Below are 15,203 nucleotides of genomic sequence, written 5' to 3'. Positions count from 1 at the left end.
AACTACTCGTGAGTTTAAAATAAACAAATTACTGTGACGTCTTGTATTCTTAATGATTCTGTGATTTGAAATACACCATTAATATATTTACACAAAGTATCGGTATCGAATCGGTATCGCCGATACCAGCCTGAATTTTACTCATTATCGGATCAGAAAGAAAATCTGTGGCATCAAACACCACTGGTCCAAAACCCTAGTGATCAAACTTTATGTCCTACATAGGGAACTCAACATTTCCCATAAAGCACTGCAAAAAGTACAGGTGGTGGGTATCCCATCATGCATTGCATCTCTAGCAGCGCCGCCATTAATTTCACCGGTTTCTGGTTCTTACAGAAACAGGTTGAGCTTGGATGAGCAGCGAAACGTCTTCAAAAACGTATCCAGTTTAAGAAATGTAGACTGATCATAAAGAAAATAAACAGACATGTCCTAAATTTCCCCAGGAGAAGGCGTATTCTGACCAGTACGACTAGTTTTCCTCACAAACCTTTTTAAACACTTGTTTGAATAACTCGTTTTGCTACAGCCACACAAGGCATCAAAATTATTTCATTTATTCTGACTCTTAGTGGAATATTAGTGTCCAACTTTCTACAATAAGATGAATCCGAGTTGACTGAGGGGCACAAAATATTCAACACTACACGTCCACTATGAGCCTCCCTTACTAAAATGTTTCATCACCTATACTTAAACACGCAGCATAGAAAGGAAACAGAGGACACCCAACGAGTCCATGTCGCACAACTTTAATAGAATATCTTAACTAACTCTGTACAAATTGAAAAGAAATATTGCGCAAGTAACAAATTGTGAATAAGAACCAGTTAAGGCCATCGCTAGCGCACGGTCCAGTGTGGTAGGTCTGAAGATGTCAACCGCGGCTCGGAGAGATCTGTCCGACAGGATCTACAATCGTTCTTTTTAAAAAGAGAGAAGGGGGTCGGGGGGGTTATTTCGCTGTCACAGCAGGCGAACGTGTCCCAATCCAAAACGGCCAAAATCCAAGTGCAGTATATAAAATACATTGGCACGCTCTTTCATTTGTTTTCCACAGACATTCTACTGAATTGTTAGACAATAACAGAAATACTTTATATACTCTTAAACAACTTTAAATGCTGAGTTAGATTACATTGTGTTAATGACAATTGGCAAACATTTAATTTTATTTAAAAAAAAAAAAAAAAAAACGAAACGAAACGAAAACAAAAGGACGGTGTCTCTGTCGTTTTGGCTTCTTGGCAACAGAATTTACATTTGATCCAAACTTCCAGCACCCTGTCCCGTCCGTCGCCGACTCTAAATGATATTTGTTAAAAAGCTCAATACATACCAGGAGTGATACATCTTATAAACAACCACATATGTTTAACGGACGTGTCTGCTTCAATCATTCGTCTTTTTAAGGGGAAGTTTCACCAGACTGGGATGTGATGCTCGGGCTGGAGGCTGAACAATCCGTACTTTAATAAATTATTCTTTACGAGCCTTGTTGTTACAGGTTTAAAGAGCATTCTCAGGAGTGACGGGGCAAACGGGGACGAGTAATATACAACATCTTCAAACCACGTGCACATTTCAGAGTCCTAATTAGTGTTGCGTCCACTCGAGTACTCAAGTCTAATGCTTGTTTTAGCCCAACGCCCAATGGGCAGTTCAATGATTTAAACAAAAAAAACAAACTAACTTGGCAGTAATTAATGTTTTGTTGACCTACTGAAGCCCGAGTACGATGTGAGTCATTGACGAATGAGCCTCTAACTGTAGGCTGGGCCAAAAAATGCACATTTTCAAAAAACAGCTGCATGACACCAGAATAAATAGTCCAATGACATGACAATGAACATTTAAAAAATGTAAATGCAATTCGAAAATTAACAAAGATAACACCATAACAAAAGGAAAAAAAAAAAAATAAAATAACACAACCCCAGTGAAAGGTTAAGTCAAACTTGTTCAGCAGTTTTCTGGTAAACGTCTCATGTTGGCATTAAAAAACCCTGAGTAACTGACTTATTATTTCTACGAAAAAAAAAAAACTAAAGTTGGGAGCCATTCCTTTCCTGCGTTTCTACCATATATATATGTGTAGAGAGAGAGATGTTCGGAGTTTGTCAGTAGTAACCTTACGCCACCTTATCAAAGAACGAGACAGTTCCTATGTGATGCCATGGTAATTTGAGTCAAGTCAATTCCTGCTTTGAGTTCAATGAAGCCAAGTAGAAGGGGTGAGACGGGCGCAAGACGAACACAAAAAAAACAAAAAAAAAACAAAAAACGGAAAAGAAACAAAATAATTCATGCACATATTAAAAACGCAGTTTGATTTGCGCTCTATTGCGTTCAAGATGAGAGTTCGTACGTGGGCGGAGCCTGCAAGAGTAGGAGGACTTGCTGATTGGCTAAGAACTGATTTGACAGACAGCAGGTCTCCACCTCTCCCGATCGCCACGGTTACTGCTGTTTGCATTCAGCGGGCTGGGGCTGCTCTTTCTGCGGAGGACACGCAGAGAAACCAGATTAGACGAATAATGAAGCCGCTGGCCGTCAGCTGGCAGCTGGAAGAGGCCGACAATAAAGCAGAGGAGGGAGAGGGAACAAAGATCTGAACAGCGATGGGGAATAATGTTAGAAAACCTGGGATGGGACTAAAGCGTGACAGTACAAGTGGATGGAAACAAAGACATGATGAGAAGCCGTATCTACCAAAGATGTGAGTTTGGGGGTGGGGGGGTAATAAAAAACCTCGGACTACGGGAGAATCAAGGATGTAGAGAAAGAGAAACACAGCGAGAACAATAGACCAAAGCCACCGGATGAGACGGTGTGTAATGAATGTGGGACGCCATCCTTATTTCTCCCTTACCTAGAAATGCATGGGGTGAGAATGTTTGATTATGCCTGTAATGGAGGGGAGATCCAGGGGAGGGAGGGACAAACAGCATGGACAAGTTTAATCGTCACATTCAGGGAAAAAAATAAATAAAAAAAACGACAACGTGAGCACAGTGAAACGTGGCTGAGGTGAAGCTGGTGAATGAGCTCCCTGAGTTCCTCAAGCAACATCGGCAATTGTTGAGCTGACAGTCACGAGACACTAAAAGTTTTACTCACTGTCGGAACAGAACAACTAAAGCTAAAGCTACAGCACAAAGAGACATAGTACATTAATTACTTTAACCAACAGTACGAGAAAGTGCATGAAGAAAAAAGACAAACACCTCATAATCTCCACATTATTCTGAACTTGCACATTTGGTTTTCGTAAATCGGAAACAACACTTATTCACCAAGGATCTACACTGCAACAGATGATTGAAACTGTAACTTATTTAGGTGGAACATAATCACTACCTTTTCACATTGTGCAGCTGTATAGATGCGTGAAGATTAGATGATTCTTAAGAGTTCAGATAACCAGATAATCACAGGTCATGACTTAGGCCACGTTTACACATACGAAAATGAATATTTTTTTTGGTTTTGTTTTGGTTTTCCTTCCCATCCCGTCGAGTATTTCTCCTTAAACTGCAAAACCACATCTAGTTGTAGAACGGCCATAGTACAGATCCCAGACCTATAGGTGGCGCTCTTTCTTTCACCCAAAAATGGTGTTTGTGTAAACGTGGCCTTAGTTGATCAGAGCTAAATTATATGAGCTACATTTCAGATTATATTTGGACTCAGGAGTCAGGTTAGCGGGATAACATCTTTAGTTCATTGTGAATTTACGATGATCTGCCAGTTATTTAGTTACATGAGACACGTGATTGTTACGCCAACAACGCTAAAGGCTAAATCACAGCCACATAGGAACTTAAAAACAGCATGTTTACTCTGGCTCTTATATCTGAAGACTTTTAATATTACAACTACTTGATGGTGAATAGCTCATATGTCACAGACTTTCTCTATATTTGCCTAAACACAGATAAACTATACGCCAAGCTTCCTAACATTTACATATCTAAATAGAAGGGCGGGACAACGATGGAGGCAAACTGACCTTGGGGTCACAGTCTCCCTCGTCATCATCTTCGTCACCTTCCTCGTCTTGTTCCTGAAACGAAAACACAAAGTGTAAAAGAGACGCCAACAACCCTTGTTTAAGAAAAATAAAAGCCACAAACGGTAAAAGTGTTCTGGGTTTAGCTCAGTGTTTTAGTTGAGCTGCAGTGTGGACGGGTCAAAGTACCAACCTCTTCGTCTCCCTCTTCCAGATCCTCCTCTTCAAACTGCAACAGAAACAAAACCAAACAAAAGAGTGAGAACACACCCCGTCGTCACCACAGATTTATTCTACATGCACAAACATCCCAGTTTGTGGTGCTGGACATTTTTAGGATTCGTGTCTAAATGCTAGATGTGATTATATATGAGCACGCTCATTTTTAAACTGGAATGCTGTCTGGTTTGTAATATATCTTTCCTATTTTTTTATATTTTTATTTTTTTGAGGAATGTGTGCACTGTCTGTGTGACTGCTGAATGTCTCTGCTGCGGTTAACTGAGAATTTCCCCCACTGTTATAAAGAATTAAGACATTATCTTATCTTAAATGTGCGTCTGTGTATATATGTGCGGGGAAAGACTCACGCTCTCGTCATCCTCCAGAGCCTCTCCAGTGAAATACAGCACTGCTCTGGGAACTATTCTCTCACGGAAGAAATGACCGATCTCAAAGTCTGTGGCTAAGGTGAACTCCGAGTCTTCGTCCTATAAAACGGAAAGAAGAGAAGCAGGCGGTTTTAAAAACGAGAAACAGATCCGACGGACCGAGCAGAATTAAATAAAAGAGGAAATGGTTCAACAAAGGATGTGCCTCATTTTACTCACCATTTCTCCATCTGGTGAAGCTGTAAGGTAAAAAAAAAAAACAGTTTAAGAATGATTCAAGGTAACAAATCAAGACAATGAACAGTTGTGCTTATTGTGGGTGACATCACGACGCGAGGGCATCATCGAAAGGAAGTGACTGGGCATCCGCTAACAGCTGTACTCCGACGCACAGGCCAAAAACTGACATCATCCGAGGCTTCGTCTTCTGTCAACAGCGCTGCATTAGAGCGCACACCGGTGAGGCATACGCACTAACCCGCTGATGATGATCACACTCCAGTGGAATTCACATACATCTAACATATCAATTAAGGTGCTTGTCCACACAATAAAGTCATCTGTAAATAAAAGGGGATTACCTGAAGAATTTTAGCTCAATACGTTGGCTACTGTGACCAAGTAATGTCCCTCGTGGATCATTAAGCTTGTTTAAGTCTAAGTCTCACACATTATATTTATATTATTATGATTTACGTCTTAAATCAATTTAATAATCCAACACTAGCTTTCTTGGTTGTAAGGTTTTATATATATTGTTCTTATTACAGATGTGTCAGTGCTGATGACGACTCCAGTGGTTTCATACTTACGTAAGCAAAACACAAAGTCCATGATGAAGCATATAATTAACATCCACCTAATACGGGAGATATGGTTCGTTCCATTTGTGCTTGGAAGTTGAAATTTCCGAGTTGGACTTTTCAACTGGAACACACAGCTCCAAAAGACAGATTTTCTTCTCAGAAACAGTGACTAGAAGCTCCTGTAATATTCAGTTCATTAGCTCTTCTGATTAGTTTTTGTTGCATTAAATCAGTCGTACTGTCAGTATTTTTCTACATACATATGTTGAAACGCTGTTACAGTGTAATTCAAGTTTGTCATGTGTCATACGGGAACTACAAGCCCATGTCGCACTAACAACGGCTAAAAACGAGAGCCTGGTAAAACCAAAACAGTGCAAAACACAATCGTAGCAAACTGTGTGTAGTATAATAGTGTATTTTACTCTTTATTTAAATTAAATTTAAATTTAAATTTCTGCCTCGTGTGTCTTGTAGATTTAATCACTGTAAATAATTCTAGTAAAAAAGATGCCTAAATTTAGTTAAACATTATAGTAATAAGATTTTTTTTAAAACTTTAATTTCACTTTGCACTAAAATAAAAATATTGAACTATTTTGGACAAGGCGAGAGCTTTAATGGACGCTGCCATCTAGTTTTCAGTTTCAGACTTCTGTAACTGGAACGCCGATAACTCAGGTGTGACGTCATTACCAGTGCCAACTTCCAAGGTAAATGGAACGCACCATTACAAGTTAATATTGACATTAAACAACATTTATTGTCACTTATTTGCCAATTAAAACAGTCCGTGTACTTTGCCTGTAAAAAGTATTTCCCTCCTTCCTCTTGTCATTAACCTTAAACCAAAGTAGATGCAATTTGTCTTTTTTAAAGCAAAAAAATTAAGATAAATTTTAATAAAGTAATATCAATTATATTAAAAATATATATGATAGAAAATAAGTGATTGTGTATGTATTCCACCTCTTTTATTTTTTTTTTGTTAAGATATCAAACTTTCATAGTTCTATAAATCAGAAAGTCTTCAAATATGTTTTCTTTTCCTGTACGTTTTTGGTTAATTACGTTCTTAACGAACATGTTAAGACACGCTTTTTGGGGGATGTGGAAACCTAAACTATACCAAACATGAATTATGAGTAAAGCGCGACTTACAGCACAAGTCTTATAATGAGAGAAGTGATACAGCTACAGATCAAAGTGGATTTCCTTCCGCGAGGACAGGAAGCTTAAACCTGTACGTTCGAATTTAATTAATGTCTGTCCACTGCAGACAACAATCCTCCATATATCAGCGGACTAAACGGCAGCCTCGTTCACACGGTCTGTGAGTGATGACTCACTAATGCACAGCCCAGCCCCAGAGCTGCACACCTGAACACATGAGACGAGGAGATATTTATACGCACCAGTCACACACCGGGGCTACGGCTGAACCAGTAAGACAAACATCAGCTCAGCCAATGAGTGATCAGGTCAACTTCTCAAAGTCAGAATGAGTCCAGGCATGTGTGACAGGTAAGTTGATGAATGTGCATCCTGCCTCAATGAATGGCATTATAGGGTAGACTTACTCATTTCAAGACATCTAATGTAAGTGTTATTATATTGTTGCCCCAATGTTTACTGAACCGATTAAAGGCTTAAAGACTTTGCTGCGTCACCTTTGATGAAGGTAGTTGTACAGTTAATGACAAAAGGGTTTGTTCTTATCGTTTAAATGGCCTAAAAGACAGATTACTACATATAAGTCTTTACTTAATAATTTCTTCAGTGTTCTCTCGCCTCACATTTCAGCATCAATCAACGAGTCATGATTTTGCAACACTGGTGTAAAACGTCCGAGGTTTATTTCACGTACAGGGCCCAACTTTGTCGAGCGTTGCGCCTGCACAAAGCAGAGCGGCTGCACATTTTGGGAAATGAGTCTGGTGCCACCTGCTGTTGAGTTTAGTTCAATACTGGGACATACGGCAGCACGTTAGTTAGCCACGCTACTAAAAACAAATGTGTTCTTATGTAAGAGTCTGCGAGTAAATCCTCCCTAATCAATGTTGTATGTTAAGTTTATGTTGAAACAGTGTAAGAAAGGTGTGTGCTCCTTTTGTAGCTTGTATTCTGTGATGCTGTTAAACTGGATTGACTTAAAGCTTAAGTGTTTCTGTTGCTTTGCCTAGCCTGCTGACTAAAGTAGGGTTGCCCACATAATAGCAACCGCACCCTCCAAAAATGGAAGAGAACTTGAATAAACAGGTTTCACAGGTACCTTAAACAAATGCTGTGTCATAACCTTCATGAAGCTAAGATTTAGTGCAAGACCAAAAAAAACACAAACAAGAAAACTCCTTAAAAAAGTGAATCCAAAGCATAGACTGTATAAATAAAAAAATGCACGACAAAGCTCCACTTCCTCCCATTGGTCACAGTGACACTAGTATCCCTGGAACATGAGGGGCGTCATCATGCAGGTTTGGAGCCAGACTCTGAGCAATAATGTCCAAAGAGTAGAGCGACAGTTTCCTACCTATCGAGCATCAAATAACTAACTAAAACAAAACTATTAGGAAAAATGGACATTTGGACGTACGTCAGCATTGTTAACACCTAAAATGACATAAACTGAGAGTATGACATGGAGCAGGAAAGTCTGAATAATTACTCGTATGTTTGGAACGAGTAGTTGTGTAGTACACTGTGTCAAGAGTCTCAAAGATATGAAGGATTTTTATAAGATAAACTTCGACTGACTACAGGAGACACCAGGTCATCGATAACGTGGCTCCACTCTCGGACACTACAGCACAGACTGTGGCTCGAGGTATTCTGGCCTCAGTTTGCGCCGTGCGTCGAGATGTGTTGGATGCATATTTTTCTGCAGGACTGTCTGTTAAAATGCAATAATTTTCATTCACTTGTTAGTACCTGAATGAACTGGCAGATGAGTGCTAATTAAAAGTCGCATTTGTCCTTACAACCTTAACCTTATTCAGGATTTCTGCAAGGAGTTGGTGTGAAATTTGATTCCAGTGCTTCCAAAGAGTTGCTGATTAGATGAATGAGTAATTACTTTGTATGATGCATTTAACCCTGACATGTTGTGCGCGTTCTCACCTTTGACGGGGTTAAAGAAGTTGAAGAAAGAGTCGTTGGGGACCTGCTTGGTGACAGTACGAACGGTGCCACGGCCTTTATGCTTCTGCTTCTTCTTAATAGTTTTCACTGTCACATCCTTCCCCTTGTGCCAATCTATCTGACAGCTGGAATGAGGAAGTGAGGAAAAAAAAATATGAGAGGCAGCAGAAAACAAGGACACAAAATAGGTAAAAGTTGAAAAGACGTGCCAAGAGGAGGCTGATATGTGGGATGCAAAGTCGAGAGAGATTAATATAGTAAGAGTGAACAGAAAGGTTTTTTACGAACCACACAGTATGTGGTTTTACTCAGAATGTAACATCCATGTGTGTTCGAGTGCTCCGGCTCTCACCCTTCACAGTCAATGATCTCTGGCCCCTCAAACGAGAAAGGCTCGGCCGCATCAGGCTCCGACTTCATCTTGTAGACTTTAGTTAGGACTGCATTGTTGAAGTAACCGTTGGGCTCAAAGTGGAACTCTAATGTGAAACTCTGAGAGAAGATAAAGACAAGAACATGTGATTCAAATGTATTTACTTCATAAAATTACCATGACACTGGTGTATTATTACTCACTGACCATTGGCTGCCCTGGCTCAGAAAACTTGACTTGAATATCTTTCAGGTGCTTTAGGATGGGCTCATCGTGTTCCTGATAAAAGATGAAGAGTCGGGTTTGAAACTTTAACTATGATTTAGAAATGTGGTGAAATTGCACCAGTGTACCTGTACCTGCAGCATGTCGCTCAGCATGTCCACACTCTTGAATATGGTCAGCCAGAACTCAGGGATGCCCTTAGGATCCTCTGCTGGCGTGGCTTCCTCTTTCTTTGTATCCTCAATAGCAGCTTTCTCCTTGACCTCCTCCTATAGTCAGAGCAATCAAAATAACATTAATAATTTAGACTTCTTGAAAGCTTGAGACCTATTAACGGGGACATATCAGTCTGAGAAACAACAAACAACACAAGATAACAGCCCTGTTGTTTTCCAGCTGCACAACCCAGTTCCCCTATTTTCCATGCATATATTGCCATGGCTACTGTGGCTCAGGTGTTTGAGCAGTGCAGACTGATAAAGAGTCCTCAGGCAAGACACCGAAGCCAAAGTTGCTCCCAATGTCTGTCTTTCTGAGGACCAGTTTGAGTTTTACACCTCTGGAGTGAGGACATTTTGGCCGGCCCTCACTCCTTCACAAGGCAGGTTGAGGGTTAAGGCTCGGTTTTAGAGAACAAATTGTATAAAACTCTAAAGACAATAAAATCTGTACTTACAGCAAGCGCCTCCTCCTCCTCTCTGTCACTGTGCCACTCGCACTCCTCATCTGTGGGTTCCACTGTCCCCGTGACAATATCTCGTCTCTGTGACACACGTGGACAAACATTCACTTGGTGAGGGCGGATTATAGGACACTCGGTGCGTTTACATGCACAGCTTAATCGAGCTATGCTCAAAATTAGACTTTCTGACTGTGAGACCTTGTCCCAGTTTACATCAACAGAGAAAGTCGAATAACTGACGGGAACAGCACACACACCCCGTCGAGTTTAACTCCAATTAAGGTGCATACACGCCGGTTAAAATTCCAATCGCATTATCTGTGTGTTGGATAATGAGAACTCCATAGAAGTCTATCGTATCAGTGGTAACGCACAGTTCTCACGTGCATGTCAACGGATTGACTGACACCACCACCACATTTGAGAGGAGACACATGCACACAACAGGTGCAACAGGATTACAGCTGCCACTCTCCAGTGCAATGAAGAATGGCAGAGTTCTTGTCACTAACTCTGGAAATAGCCCTGACTGACGAACGGACAGTCGACTACTCGTTGTGGCAGTTTTCAATTTAGCACCGAGGATGTGTCTTCACTGACCTAAGGCTGGACCAGAGAGACATACCTGAATATCCATTAGTGCAGAGAACAACACCAGTGATTCTTAATTCTTATTGATTTATGTCTTGTTTCCCTTAGTGTGTGTGTGTATATATGTGTGTGCTTATATATATGCATGTGTGTGTGTGTGTGTCTGTATTTTTTAACATAAAACATCCAAAGGAAGTTCTACATAATCAAGTTAAGTAAGCTTGAGGAAAAGTTTATTGTAAAAACACTGTTTACAGTACCTTGTCAAACAGTGGCTGATAGAGGGCAGCATACTTCCTCTCTAGCTCATGGACCTCCTCGTAGAACTTAGCCTCTATGTTAGCACATTGCACCTGTAGCCTTTTCAGAGCATGCACTCTCCTCTTCACTGCTTTGGGGAGCATGCTGTGAAAGAAAAGAAAAATTAGCGCTGATGTGAATTTGAATGTCTCATAGTTAAGCTGAGATTATGAACATATTTCAATTATAACCAGAAACAAACAAGGTACACGTTATTTTTTTTTACGGCTTTGCCCCATTAGTAGACTATCAACAGGCCTCAAGTCCGGAGAAATAAACATGAGATTATTTTGAGTTCTTGAGCATGTGTCCTTTGAATTTTTACATTTTATTTTGGTTTTAGTGCCTTTATTTTGAAATCTAGGGGAAAGAAACACAAAGTAATGACGGGAGAGAGTGGACAACACACAGCAAAGGATGCAGGCTGGAAAGAAAACTGACTTCCGAGAATTATAAAGCCAGGGACCAGAATAAATATTTTCTTTCCAAATATTTTCTCTGACATGTTGTGGAGTGAAGCGGAAAGAAGCAGAGACTTCAAACCACAGACAGTAAACTTGAAATAGACACCCCGAGTTTGCTTAGCCGTGTGAAAGCGCAACACAAAAAAAAGACGTAGGGGCGTAAATCACATGAATAGGGCTGGGCCATAACTTACATTCTTATCCAACAATTGTTCCACTTTAACTTTCTAACCAAACTAGTAGAAATCTGGTTCAAAGCATCTGCACTGACCTTTCCAAGAAGTGGAAGCCGACAGGTTTGTCCATCTGCCCACCTGGGTTTTGCATCCCTTGATCCGCTTTACCTGCCGAACCAACATATAAGGTGAATGTGCATTCATGTCTCATACCGTCATTCCTTTCACTGACAGTTACAGAGCTGAAAAACCAGCAGTGTAGCTTCAATTGAAGCTTGCTGCACATAGAACACCTTTCACAATGATTCTTGTCTTGTGACACAATGTTGAGGTATTGTTTAGACTACATGAAAATATGAAGATGCAACAGCTAAGAGGCACAGAATGATCCAATATTTTAACATCTCATTATATAACGTGGGAATCTAAATTACAAGTTTGTCTTTACCTTTACTGGCTTCCATGACTAAGTGTCAGCTCCTTCCTGTGCATAGAAACACAAAAGTTATGTTAGGAGACACAGCAGAGTTGCTGATTGGTCAAACTAGTGGCAGAACTAGCAAAGCGAATTGAACATAATTGAACATTAGAGGCGTTTTCATTAACATTGTTACAGAACAACAGTATCAAAGCCTCACATTCACACCCAATGATGAGGTGTCAGCCGTGGACACAGGGCGACAGGCAGACCAGGTGAACTGACTTTGACTGATCTTCAGCTACGTAAGTATTGAGCAAGCGCAATTTCTCTTCCCACAAATATTTCATTTGGAACAATCAAGATATTAAATTAAAAAACAAAGCTTTATATAATAGATGGGTTGATAATAATATGTTACTAGTTAGTCAACTATTCAATTGTGTTCAATGCGATATTAGACGGTGCTAGAAGATTATTGTTGTCTGTATTATGTATTATTTTATTGTATTATTCTGATTCATGATGACATATTGGTAATGTTTGCCCTTTACTAATTTCTAAAGCCAATGATCATTGTATTAAACATATTATTCATAAACCTTGGGGAGTCTTCTATTGGAATAATGTACGTCATGATATAGATTGGGAAGAACACACAGGTCTCGCCAAGAAAATATAATAAGATAGGTTAACTTTAAGATACTGCATAGATGCTATCCAGTCAAGATCAATTATAGCTAGATTAAACAATATCTCACTTATTCTGTACTTACATTCACACTTTTTTTTGATTGACCTTGATTTTTAAATTCCAAAGTTGAGTCTTCATTTAAATTAAATATTCAGTATGTAGTATTTGGTTTGTAGGGAAATTAAAAAATAAGCCTAGAAAAACATTTATGTAATCAACCTTCCCATAATTATAGCTCAATTTCATATTCACTGTCCCAAAATTTGCTAATCAACGACCAAATAGTAATGTTTTTAAAGTCGTATTGATGTACTATTTAGAAAACATTGGGAAAAAAGTGTAAACCACTAAAAGCGACCAAAACAAGAAGTTCGTGTGAAAAATATAATATTTCCTAACTATCAAACCCGAGCCCTTTTATTTTGATTATTTGTTGTATTTTTATTTTATTTCTATTAGTTTTGTAACTGCATTTTATTCGGACATTTTTATTTATTTATTTATTTAGCAGTGATGTACTTTTTCTGCATATATTCTGTCAATATTAAAAAAAAAAAAAAAAAAAAAAGTATTGAGCAAGCGCAGGCCGATGACGCATTGACATGCTAACGGCAGCTGGGCTAGCCTATGTCAAACAAAGTTAGCGTTTCTCCGCTTGTACTACAATAAACGACTACCACAGCATCTGGCGGCCGCATGGGACGTCTGGAAGATATCACACGAATCTACACACCAACATCCTTCAGTTCTCACCAGCGAGCAAATACTAACAGCCGCTGAGCTAGTAGGGGCGGCGGCAAAGGTCTGACAGCAGCTAACCGGGCTAGCTAGTGGCTAGGTACCAATAAGCTACGAACAATGCATCACCAAACAGACAGTTAGCGGCTTGACATTTTACGTCAGCATTTTCTAAGCGTGTTCGTGTAAAGCAATTAAAATGAAGCGACTGATAAATAAAATTCTACACGTTTTCGCAATGGAGCTCAATGAAACTGGGCGTTAATGCTGCAGCTAATAGCCTAGTGCCGGGCCGCATCGGCAGGCTAACGGTAGCTATAGACCGTTAGCTAGAGGGATATTACAGAAAGCGGAGTCGAGGACAGTTAAGCGGAGATCAGATGTCAGACTGGTTGGATAATTCCTAAAATCAAACCCTGCGCTATGTGTGGCAGGGAATGACATATTCGTTCTCGCTAACGGTTTTAGTTGGCGTACCTCGAGATGAGCTGGGTTCTCGCTAGTCGCCTCGCTCACGAGTCTTGAGTCGCCTTCAACCCCTCCACGCGCGAGCAACACACGCATCCCAGCATCCTTATTTCAGATTGGACAGCTGAACACGGGCGTCCCAGCATCCTCGATTCTGATTGGATGGCTGAACACAAGCGTCCCAGCATGCTTGATTCTGATTGAATATCTAAACAGCGATCACCGTGCTGCATTCAGGTACCGCGTTGAGAATGTGTAATTCTTGTGAGAAGTCCAGCTTGTTGCTCAAGGCGCTTTAATAGTGCTGCGGGACTTCTAGACGTAATGACCTACGCACGGAGCCTACGCCGGTGCAACTCAAGTATTTATTTATTTATCTATTTATTTATTCATTTATTGAAATTAATTTAAGTAGAATACAATCCAGTGCAATAACAACTGGGGTAGTGTTGCAGGCAGTAAAATAATGCTACTTTGCATTTACATTATTGGTCTAAATATTTTCGATTAAATATATACCATACAAAATTATACAGTATAAAAACACAGAGCAAACTGTTATGAAGTCAGTGAGGAAAGAGTGAGATTATCTTGAAGGTCTACTGATAAAGGCTCTTGAGTTGAGTCTATTTGCATGTATTATCACCCAGCTTCACATACTGAGAAGGAAAGTACAGACAACCGGAAAAGATCACAGGTGTCACAAAAGAAAAAAAGTTCCTTTTGTGGACTTTTTTTTTTTTTTTTGCAACAATTGAGCCCATATGTGCATAAAAAATAGGAAAAATCAAAGTTGCAAAGTTTTATTATTCCCAAAGTAAGAGAAATGCATGATTAATTCCTGTATTTAAACTACAAACAACTTGAGATCAATTTTAGTCTATTGATGCATGTTGTTGGTGCTTCTCCAGATCACACTGAAACCACAAGGGGGCTTCAGACCGCTGCGCTTTATGAGTGATGCTTGTTTGTCACTGAAAGCGTCTCTCATATTGCATACATGTATTAATATAATACAATACATTATTATTATTGTTTTCTGCACAAACTAATATCTGTGAGGAAGTCACTCGTGCTTGATTTAATTCTACCCAGACATATTCTGAATATAAGAAATACTGGAAACTGGAACACGTGCTTTAATAAAAAAACAAAACAAGAAATGCGTATTTTTAGAAATAAGTTGATCATTCGAAAATGTTCTGACGCAAGTGGACATAAATGTTGCAAGACCAAATCACTGTTGTGACGTTATTATTTGATTTTTTCTTTTGGTAATATGCTTTTTGTGGAAATAACTCACTGAGTACCAGACACAAAAACCACTAAATTCCGTTTTTCCTTCTGCTTGCTATCAACCAGTGCGTAGTCTACACAGCTGAGAGGACATGACAGCGCTGGGGCCCCTCGGGCTAGGATTGTTGTGGCCAGGCTTTGTGCCTGTCACAGAGTGACATTTAACAGGAGGGTCTGTACTCCCAGAAGAAATCAAATGTGATTGTGT

General features: G+C 39.7%; 1 protein-coding gene across 4 annotated transcripts; it reads right to left on the bottom strand.

Annotated features, from left to right (window-relative positions):
- Positions 1-739: 739 nt before the first annotated feature.
- nap1l4a (nucleosome assembly protein 1-like 4a) lies at positions 740-13,792 on the bottom strand. Of its 4 annotated transcripts, XM_047596273.1 has the most exons (15): positions 13,709-13,792; positions 11,830-11,865; positions 11,477-11,549; positions 10,702-10,846; positions 9,845-9,931; positions 9,297-9,437; positions 9,151-9,222; positions 8,923-9,062; positions 8,550-8,695; positions 4,846-4,865; positions 4,606-4,725; positions 4,209-4,244; positions 4,016-4,069; positions 2,876-2,910; positions 740-2,502 (listed from the first exon to the last, which is right to left on the bottom strand). In XM_047596273.1, exons 2-14 carry the CDS (start codon positions 11,843-11,845, stop codon positions 2,905-2,907), a joined length of 1,056 nt encoding a protein of 351 aa, XP_047452229.1. In that variant the 5' UTR covers positions 11,846-11,865; positions 13,709-13,792; the 3' UTR covers positions 740-2,502; positions 2,876-2,904. The 4 variants fall into 4 exon arrangements, with proteins under 4 accessions (XP_047452229.1, XP_047452226.1, XP_047452228.1 ...); XM_047596270.1 differs by lacking the exon at positions 2,876-2,910; XM_047596272.1 differs by lacking the exon at positions 2,876-2,910 and having other exon boundaries at positions 9,303-9,437.
- Between the last annotated feature and the right edge of the window lie 1,411 nt (positions 13,793-15,203).

This window comes from Mugil cephalus, chromosome 10, assembly GCF_022458985.1.
Source record: "Mugil cephalus isolate CIBA_MC_2020 chromosome 10, CIBA_Mcephalus_1.1, whole genome shotgun sequence".
Lineage (NCBI taxonomy): Eukaryota > Metazoa > Chordata > Actinopteri > Mugiliformes > Mugilidae > Mugil > Mugil cephalus.
The sequence above is the reverse complement of the archived record's forward strand: the minus strand, read 5'-3'. Positions and strand labels throughout refer to the sequence as shown.

Coding starts and splice junctions, on each gene's coding strand:
- nap1l4a (XM_047596270.1), bottom strand. Junction 8,696..8,922: donor GAGATCATTGACTGTGAAGG/GTGAGAGCCGGA, acceptor TCCTCATTCCAG/CTGTCAGATAGATTGGCACA. Junction 4,726..4,845: donor CTTCACCAGATGGAGAAATG/GTGAGTAAAATG, acceptor TCCGTTTTATAG/GACGAAGACTCGGAGTTCAC.